Source organism: Pteropus vampyrus, unplaced genomic scaffold, assembly GCF_000151845.1.
Source record: "Pteropus vampyrus isolate Shadow unplaced genomic scaffold, Pvam_2.0 Scaffold1, whole genome shotgun sequence".
NCBI lineage: Eukaryota > Metazoa > Chordata > Mammalia > Chiroptera > Pteropodidae > Pteropus > Pteropus vampyrus.
In genome coordinates, this window is record NW_011888782.1 from 29,683,962 (window position 1) to 29,694,841 (window position 10,880).

Here is a 10,880-nt window from a genome sequence, read left to right on the forward strand (position 1 = left end):
CTATAAAATTTTATTAACCAATGTCACCCCAATAAATTTAATTAAAAAATAAATAGCATAATTCTTCCTCCCACGCTTTAGAAAAATTCCAAGAGAGAGAAATACTTTTTTTTTTTTACTTTTATGTATAAAATGAAATAGATCTACAGTTTAAACATAAATTTGCACTCAGAGTGAGTTAATAAATAAACACATAGTTCCCACAACACTTCATAATAGTTCCAGTTTATAAGAGAGCCTAATTGATCAGCCTCTTCATGAACACGAATTTTGAAGTGAAAATGAGTTTTATAATCATGCTCTTCTCAGACAAATGCAGCCATGAGGAGTGCGAAAACCCACAAAGCATTGCAAACTGGTGGTTTGTTTTGGTAGGCCTAGTGTTATCCTTGTTTACTTTTTAATTTATTGTCAGAGTATTTAGGTAGTCATGAATTCTTCAGTTCTCCACAGATCCAATCAGCTTGGAACCAGTCTATGTTGTCTATATCCAGCTGTGTCATAGTCTATATCGTCTTCTAGAAAGCAAAGAAACTTCTCAAAGGAATTTTATTAACTTTCTAGGAATATTAAACCTTTAATTACCAACTCCTTATAGGTCAACTCACTCTCAGGCTTATGGTCCCTGGGTATCACGAAGACTTCAAGTAATCACAAATGCCTAATAGTCATCAGAAAATGCTGGTCTAGAAAACAACGATCCTAGCATTTCCTATGGGAGCCTCAGGGCCAGGATTAGCAGGAGGTGAGTGAGGCACTTGTCTCAAGTGCGAAATTTAATCACATCAAACAAAACTGGTTAGTGAAATAAATAGCATTTTAATGCAATATTTTAAAAATCAAAATTAATGCAAAAATATCTGTGATAAATAAAATATGAAGATCCCAAATAAAGACAGGTTGCTGTTTGTTTGTTATACAACCCTGCATAATTGCACAATGGTATCCGTCCTCTCCGATCAGCACTCAGTGTGCTGGCCCAGCAAGGCAACGCAATCCACGACCACTAGCAGGCGGGTTTGTGAGGGCTCACACCCGGTTGGGCAATGTGGGGCTTTCTATGTAGAGCTTTTATTAACCTCCCCACTTGTTTCAAAATATGGGATAATATTTTAATAAGTGTGTATAGAATTACACATTTTTCCTTTTGTCTCAGGCTTCAATAAGGCTCTGGGAAGCAATGAGAACCATGAATTTTAAAGTCCTCTGTCTCTAATTTGGCAATCTATACAAAAATGCCTGCGATATATAAAACAGCTTGCAAAATAATATGTACAGCATGAGTCCGCTCATGTCTTAAATTTACATATCTATAGAAGCATATGGTTGTAGATAAATAGATAAGTGGGCGATATATAGGAAAGCAGATAAGTAGACAGACAATGTAAAGCTATATCTCTAAAGTGTTAAAATGCTCAATTCTGGGTGATAAATTGTGGATTATTTTATCTCCTTTTTTCTTATATTTTCTACTCTTCTTTAATGAAACGGTATTATTTGGGTGATTAAATTATTTTAAGATTCTTATGACAATACCATGTGCTTTCATACCCTGATTATATTTGATGTGATGTTAACAGAAAACTTTTCTGGGGGAGGGGTATGGAGGTATCTCACTTTATCAAAAATATGCTCAATAAGGTACCATCCGTGACACTAAATATACTGTAATTATCAACAATGACACATACCTGTAAAAGAAAACCAGGCAACCAATCTGCTAGAATATGTACATTAAAAACGTCCTTGCCACTTTAGTAGAATTCTCCAAGAACATTTAATAACTCATCATTATCATAGCTATAACCTTGTCTTCATTTTCAACAACTGTGAGTTTCTTTCCAGGAAGAAAGGACAAAATTGCAATTACATAGGAGTAAATATGTGACTGAAAAAGGTGGTGAGTGTAGATGCAGGCCTTGCCTACATGGTAGAGAGGCATGAATTTTAATCTCTTAGGGAAAAAAGTTAAGTGAGGTTTTTTTTTTTGTTTTTGTTTTTGTTTTGGAAATAAAAAAAAAAAGCCCATATTTCTAATGCTCATTAGCTGACATTTAGCTAGAAGGGTCACCAATCATTAAATTAATTTTATAGCCAGCATAGCAGAGACTGTGTTTCCATGACAACAGACAATATATGGGAAGGTTAAAAAAAATGTTAATGGAATTTGTGGTGATCTTAATAATGCTTTATGGAAATCATTCATTAATCTGATTTTCCTATTGCTCAGGCTTCTGTGCCAGCTGCAGAAATGGCTTTCCTGGAACTAGCTGATGTTGGGAATAATGCATTTTTGAGAGCTCCAAAATGTCTTTTCCTTAGGGAATTTGAAACAGGCTATCCCTCCCCAGCATCTTTTATGAGCTGATATGGGCAGGGACAACTGTAAAAGACTCTGAGATAACCTCAAACTAACCAAGGAAAGAGAAGGTTCGGTCGGAGCAGCAGGCACAAGTGTGTCCTTACTTTCTTCTGGAATCCACATCACTAGGTCTACTCATGAATTAAATGTTATATTTTAAAAAAAAGAGAAATCAGGCTGCTTTCTAGATTTCTGAACTAAGCTACTGGATAGCTGATGGTGGAAAAGATTGAAGAATGAGCAAAATGTAAATAGAGTGATGGATTCTATTTTAGAAATCCCTTTATCTTCAAAGACACTCAAATTGTATTACATTATGACTGAACATTTTAGACCCGAATAATACAACTCAATCAAAAGACTACTTCATGCAGACATGGACATGGTTTTCTGTCAATGGGATATCAGATTTGGTGCCCAGAATACAATCTTATTACCACTTGAAAGAATCACTTGTCAAAGTTGAGGCCTTTTTATTTTTTTTACTGTTCTCAATCTAGTTTTTGTTTTTTAAAAAATAAACCAAATATAGATGTTTTAGAATCAATAAATTATGTTGCTTTCTGAACAAATTTAGAATCTATTAGTTTTTGTATCTTGAATAATCTGTTTCCCAGTATCACTTGACTTTGTGCTTATTGTGTACAAGTTTGAATCACATTGCTTTGTATCAGGGTGAGGGCTGTAATTATTCTTTGTACATCTTTTAAGATTATTACAAGCCTCTTTGACATGTCTTCCCCCATCTTTAAAATTCTATTAGGGAGCCAAGACTTTATAAAACAAATAAAAATAAATATTCATAAATATAAAACAAAACCTCAACTCTGACAAAACTAGTAAGACCACTAAATAATGTCTATTAATATAGACTGAAAAGATCATATGCTATTATTTTCAGTATGGCTATGGACTCAGTAGAAGTGTAGAATTATATTTTAAAGAACTTGAACTGTTTCAAGTCATAGGCATGTTGCATTGAAATGTAGATTTGGGGAGGAAATTAAAGCATCTATCTATAACTTAGAAGTAAAATATTCCTAAAGCAATAAACTGCCATGATGACTTCTAAAACTTTGCTGATGAGACCCTAATCAGATCAAGATTGAGTCCCAGATACTTGTTCCAAAGTCTTCTTTGGAAATCACACCAAGTCAGGATGAATTCAAAACTTTTTTTTCAATTTTTTTAAAGTTAAAGTTGTTGGGGTCACATTGGTTAATAAAATTATATAGGTTTCAACTGTACAATTCAATAAGACGTCACCTGTTCTGTGTTCATCATCCAAAGTCACATCTCCTTCCATAACCATATGTTTGACCCTCTTTACCCTTATCCACCACTCCCTATCCCCGCTTTTCCTCTGGTAACCATTAAACTATTGTCTATGTCTATGAGTTTTTGTTTTCCTGTTCATTTGTTGCTTTTAGGTTTACATCCCACATATAAGTGATATCATGTGATTTTCAACTTTTTCTGTCTGACTTATTTTGCTTAGCATGATAATCTGAAGATCCATCCATGTTGTCTCAAATTTCAGTATTTTATCTTTTCTTATAACTGAATAATATTCCATTGTATATAATATATACCACATCTTCGTTATCTAATCATCTCTCAAAAGACACTGTTTCCATATCTTGGTCACTGTGAATAATGCTGCAATGAACATCGGGGTGCATAGATCTTTATGGATAAACATTTTCAAATTGTGGGGGTAGATACTCAGAAGAGGGATTTTGGGGTCATATGATAATCTATTCTTAATTTTTTGAAGAGCCTCCATACTGTCTTCTACAGCGTCTGTCAAAACTCTTAAATTATTTTAACATGTTATTGATGCTTTCTGACGTTTTTTGCTTTATGATTGCTTCTCAATGAAAATCTCACTTAGTGTTAGTGACAAGGAATGATCCCTTGATCTAGGGAGGACTGTTCCTTCGGGTGATATCAGCTTCTTTCAAAGCATTAACTAGCACTGGCTCCACAGAGAGCTGAGCGGAGTTACCAGTGTGTAAGTTGTATCTCCTAAGATCACTTTTTTTCATGATCTTCATTATTTTGAAGGTTTTGAAACAATTTTCTCTTCATTGCTAGGGAATTCTTTGTGTAAATGAACGTAGGAAGTTCAAGAGAGTCCATTGGCAAAATTTGTCTATGAGAGGAGACTCAGGGTCAAGCAGTGTATGACTTGTTAGGTATTTGCACCAGGATATTTAGAGGAAAAAAAAAAGAACAGTATTAGATACTTCAAGAATTAAGAACGTTGCTGTTTCTCATGGGAACTGTTTACCTTCTAATAGAGGGTACTTAGAAAACAGGAACTTGAAGGAAATTTGAAAAGGATGAATATGCTAAAAGAATGCCATTTCTTTATATACTATCACCATCAGCAGGAACCATGATTATAACTAATCAAGAATCTGACAGCTGCCTTGTGTGGGGGTGAATCCAACAGAAGTTAATAAGCAGAAAAAGATAGAATGAACTGTGTCAGTACTTGAGTTAAAATAAATCATTTAAACAAAAGCCTGGGGGTTTCTAGGAATTATGTATGTCTCTATAATATTTAACTTAAAATGTTCTTCCACTGGATACTTCTCCTGAGAGATAAAAATACTCTGAGGTGACTTAAGAGTATAGGTCTTAGTCTCTGTTATGGGTTGAATTGTGCTCCTTCTCTCAACATCCGTATGTGGAAGTCCTAACCCCCAGCATCTCTGAGTTTGACCTTATTTGGAGATGGGGTCTTGACAGAGGTAATAAATTTAAGGTGAGGTCACTAGGGTAGGCCCTGATCAAATGTGACTGGTGTCCTTACAAAAAAGGGGAATTTAGACCTAGAAATCTTCATAGGCATAGAAGAGACATAGAGAGATGGCCATTTATATGTGGAAGAGAGAAGCCTGATATAGACCCTACCCTCACAGCCCTCAGAAGGAGCCAACACTGCTAACATTTTGATTTCAGATTTCATGCCTCCAGATCTGAGAGAAAATATGTTTCTATTGTTTAAGCCACCCAGTCTTGGTACCTTGTTACAGAAGCCTAGCAAACCAGTACATACAGCCCTCAACAATCCCATCCAAGACTGGAGCCATTGGTGCTGACCAGAGCCTTTGGCTTCATCCATATTTTCTTTATCAGGGTTGTTGGTGTCAGACTGTGAGGCCTGAGGGAAAATAAAACATAAGACCCCAATGTGTCAAACCAACTAATGATAAGGTGGAACAGAAACACAGAGCCACTGGAGTTTGATTACTCTCATGATTTATTAATATTCAGATTGAAAAAGGAGCCTTAGAGCCGCAAGTTACGCTAATTGGCACATTTGCTTTATTTATTTATTTTCAAAACAAACTGGGTTTTTTATTTTTTTTTTCCTTTTTGTTCATTCCATCACATTGAAAAGGAGAAAAAGAAAAACGGTTTTGAATTCATTCGATATTTTGGACTCCTCAGATGAACGGAACATTGCACACACACTTGGAACAGAGAGAGAGAGGAAAGTGGACTCCCACAGGGCCACACGCACCAGATCAAAAAACTTGGATACAGTGCAAGAATTTCCCAAAATGATTGGATCATCATTACCAAAAACTCGCCATAACAACACCAAGAAACAAAAAATGTTTAAGCCACACTGTTTGACTTGGGATCTTTCCTGCTTTTTTTTTTTTTTTAAACTGTTTGCCACACAGAGAGAAAGAGGGCTAGTGGGTGGGAGAGGACGGACTCACAGACGTGAGCAGGACAGGAGGGGAAACTTCAGAGTGGAGCTGAGAAGAGGGTGGGGAGAGACAGGGCCCAGGAGAGGGGAGGGCGGGGACGTGGAAAGCCAATTCTTAGAGTTCAGGCATGTTCTTGGTCCGCCTCGCGTTCTTCTCCTTTACCCTCATCCTGCCGGGCACTTTCCTTAGGTTTGGTTTCATCTACAGCTTCTGAGGAAGAAAACAAGACAGGGGGTGGGGATGAGAGTCAGTATTTTGTCTTATCTGTTCACATATTACTTCTTTTCATACCATTTTGTAAAAGCTTTAAGATAAAAAGAGATTATTGCTATCTTAGTAATGCAATTTCCAAGTTCAGAAGAGTTTACCTCCAGAAGGTTGCTTAATAACACATATGGAGAGCTCAGGAACAAAGTTATGATTTGGGGGGCAAGGAATCCACACAGAAATTAATCTCTCAGCCTTACAGTCAAAGTATCCACTTATAGGCTCTTAACATAGTGAATCAACAATAATCTTATATCTCTTATCCATCAATGTCAGACTAATTGTGGCAGACACTTTATGTAGATCATTAAACAGCCATTCCAACTTGCCCCCCCCCGCCTTTTTTTTTTAGTATTATAAAGGCTGAGAAATGAAAATACTTGAATTTTTAGCTCCCCTTAAAACTAAGGGTGTCCATGTAACACAGTGATGGCCAATTAGATAGAGGTAGAATTCCCTGGGGAGGACTCCAGAGAAGGTGTTTGCCTTTTGCTTTCTCCTGTTCCTGATGACTGACACATAAAACAATACCTGGCAGTATAGCGGCTACCTTGTCATCACGAAGACAAAAACTACACACTAAGGATGGTGGAGAAGAAAGATGGAGAAAAAACCTATACGACTCCTGGATGCCTTTTTCTCAGACTTTTTTTTTTTTTTTTTAAAGTCTGTGAGACAAATAGCTAACCTCTTTAAACCATTGTAGTAGTTTTTAGTTTCTTATGGTCAAAAACATTTCAAATGAATACACTTATCCATAAGGCAAGTGTGCTCTTAACAAGGAAGACTGTGTCCTGTGAAAACATTATTTTTTTTCCTCAGGAAGCGGGTAACTTTACTAATAACTGCCTGGTTTCCCTATAGACTCCATCAATTGGGTTCATGCTACAGGATGTTTATTGATATGTCAACTAGTGGAAAGAGAGTTCATTTGCCCTGAAATTCCCTGTTTCCCGAGTCCCCAAGATCATCCCCAGGTTCAACGATTTGCTAGGAATACTCACAAGACTCAGCGTACAGTCCTATTCATGGCTGTGATTTACTATGATGAAAAGGTACAAAGCAAAATCAGCAAAAGGAGAAGTTTCATTGGGTGAAATTCAGAAGAAAGCAGGCACAAGCTTTCAATAGTCCTCTCCCCGTGAAGTTACACAGGATGTGCGTAATTCCTCCAACAATAACCTGTGACCTGTGTGAAATGTCATCTACTAGCAAAGCTCACCGAGCTTACAGATATGGAGTTTTTATTGGGGGATGGTCATGTAGGCACCCTGTACCTTGCATGCATTAAATACAGACTCCCAGAAGAAAAACAGATGTCCAGCATAAACCACTTTGTTGCACAAACAGTTTAGGCACAGTGAACACTCTTAGAGAATAATGAGAATGCTGGCAAAATCCAATTTCCCAGATGCCAGCCAAGGGTAAACTTTACAAGCAAGCCTTTCTAACAATTGAAAGACATCGACACTAGAGAAATGGGGTCTTGTTAGGAGACCATTAGGAGAGACCATTAGGAGATTCCATTAAAATGTATGTCTCTTTCAAGTCAGTCAGCTATATATATTCAGATAAAACTGAACATTTATATCCAAGTAAGATCACTGCTGCTAAATATATTTTTGGAATTCCTTCTTTGGAACAACTATCTAATAATATTTTAAATCTCCTTAGTAGCAGAAAGTGTTTATCTCCTTGAAAATAGATTTTTAGAATCAAATGAGGCTGTTCTGGTAAATAAGGAAGCAGCTATGATGGATAATTTTATCTTACAATGACTCATTTTTGACCAAAGTTTTTAAGTCTGATTTCCTGTGGGTGTTTGTAACTGTAAGTTATTTCCAAAATGTAGTTATTTTAGTGAGAATACCTACTACTACTCATAAAGATTTTTTAAGTCCATACTCTTCCAAGGTAACCATTATTAACTCTTTAGCAACCAGCATACCAATCATATTTTCCAACAAAAAAGTTTGGATGAAACTAACTCATTTCTGATCATTGTAATACACTATCGACTAGCAGTGTTCTTCATGAATAATAGAACTTTGGTACACTAATAAATCATTTAATTTTGTGCCAGAAGAAAGCTTCCAGATTTATTTTATTAAGGGCCTTCTACAGCAATTTGAAATCCTCTCAGGGAGTTTACTTAGTTCCACAGCCCTGCCCAAATCTTTGGATTCTACAGGTATGCCCGGGGTGGCTTACTATCCTTATCAGCTCCAAGAAACAACATTTTTAGTGCCCTCTTCAAACTGCAAAATAATAGAATATTGATTTAAATCATTTAGAAGCATACAGAAGGATTAGCTGTAGGAACAAGATAAGACTTCAAAACTCTCCTTTTAAAATAAAAACTTGGGAGCTATGACATATGGTTCGAGAGAGATTAGGATACTCAAAAGAAAAGGTAGAAGTAGGCCAACAAGGTGAGAAGAATTATATATTTGTAGAATAAAGAGAATAAATTTCCAAAGGAGAAAATAAAAGAACAAAGATTCAGGTAATTCTGAGAAGCAGTCATACTTTCTGTCCCCCATTGGATTTCACCCTAATCAGGTGAAATCCTTGCAAATACCCCCACTTTCTCTTGTCATCCTTTGCCTGGGCCTAGGAGAAAAGGGGAAACTTGGCACTCATCTGTTTATTGTGACAGGAAGTCATTGTTATTCCCTATTTAAAAGAGCTTCAGTATCTACATATTCTCTACTCATATGCTTCAGAGTACTTGAAATATAATTATTTATTCATTTATTTGTTCAATAAGTTGTTATCGATCACCTGCAATGTGCCAGCATTCTTCTAGGTATTGAAAAGAAATAGTGAAAAAACAAAACTAGCAAATATTTTTGCTCTTGGTTAAGCTTTTCATAATATACTTTCACAATGACATCTATAATCATAGAATGTCAGCAGTGAGAGGGACCTTTAATATCATCCAGTCACTAAGCCGTAACTTTTCAAGGGTAACAAAAATATCTATTTTTGCTCAACTTTGAACAATTACCTACCTCCCCACCCAACCAAGTCCAGCACAGAACCTAGGGAAAGCCCTCAATTAATTTTTGTTGAGTGAAAGAATGAATGGACATCCTCATTTCACAGATGAGGAAACTGAAGTCCAGGTACATAAAGAGATCTTCCCTAAATCATGAGATTTGCTCATCACCACGCCAAGACTAAAACCTAGGTCTTCTACTTATCCAGGTCATCCCATTACATCAAATGGCCAAACTGACCAGAGGAGATCCAGGTCAAATGGACTTCCAAACAGTTTCCAAATATTTAGCATTGGAAACTAGAGTTCATAGACTTTTACTGACTGTAAAAATTCTGTGATTAAAAACAAATTGTTGCTCTAAAATGTAATGAGATAAAAATCATAAAATTAAAACTGATAAAGTTCAATTAGATGACTACAAAAGAGAACATGTCAATCTGTTAGCTGAGACCCAAGTCAGCTGAACACATACAATTATATATACATTACATTTTACATGAGATGAATATAATTATTTCTTTGATATTATTGAATATTAAACAAAGGGTGTCATCTTTGTGTTTGATGAAGGGATAACTAGTTAGTAAAAATAAAAATAATTATATGCTACCCAGAAATTATGGGGAGGAAAGAATATGAAAAGAAGAAACAATGTAAAGTAACAATCTCGTACAACCACAAAAGTGAGGTAAGCTAAGAACAAATAATATTTTTTAAAAAATAAGCCAACATGCAAATGAAAGAAACAATAATCAGATGTGGACCACATACCTGCTCTAGCTAGATCCACTTTGATAGGAGACTGCGCATGAGTTTGGGAAAGGTTGTAATCTCAGACTTATTGTGAACAGAATCTGCATTATATATTAATGGATCCATCTCATTAATATCAGTGAGAACTGAATATTGCTAACTTGTTCCTTCTCCCACTGATGCTAACTTTAGACAAGTCAGCGTGGTTAATAAATCATTATTGGTTGACCATATAGCTGTATATCTACATTTTCTTACCTATTCTATTCAGCAGCCTTGCTGCCTGAAAAGATACACGAATTATGACTTTCCTGGCCCCTTGTATAAAGCAATTAGCTACAGGTAACATATGTGATCCCCTACTATATACTCAGAACAGTTCTAAGTGTGCTTGCATCATTTCATTTAATCTTCACAGGTAACTTAATCATCCCATTTTATAGCTGGGAAGCTGAGGCACGGTAAGATGAAATAACTTACCTAAGACTACACTGTTTGTGAATGGCAGCAGTGAATTCCAACCTAAGACAATGTTACCTAGGCTCTACTTTAGATAGCTCTCCCTGCCCTTAATTTTGCTCAAAAACAGCTGGTGTGCCCAGAGTGAAGCTAGAGCAAGAAATCCACAGATATGTAAACCTGGGGCCACAAAGTCTAAAAATTAGTCCTTGTAAAAACAGCTCAGAATAGAAGGAAGAACCCTGATTAGTCTTGAATAATATGAAATCTTGTCTTGGTGTTTTCTGGTGCTAATTACATAATT

At 36.1% G+C, this 10,880-nt stretch overlaps 1 protein-coding gene across 2 annotated transcripts in view; it reads right to left on the reverse strand.

Annotated features, from left to right (window-relative positions):
- Positions 1–5,616: 5,616 nt before the first annotated feature.
- The window catches only part of GAP43 (growth associated protein 43), a 103,909-nt gene continuing 98,645 nt past the window's right edge, over positions 5,617–10,880 (reverse strand). The window contains exon 3 of one of the 2 annotated variants that reach the window (XM_011376316.1): positions 5,617–6,303. In XM_011376316.1, coding sequence (XP_011374618.1) covers positions 6,215–6,303 — 89 coding nt within the window. In that variant the 3' untranslated portion in view covers positions 5,617–6,214. The remainder of the gene's footprint in view (positions 6,304–10,880) is intronic. The other variant, XM_011376397.1, reaches the window with a different exon arrangement.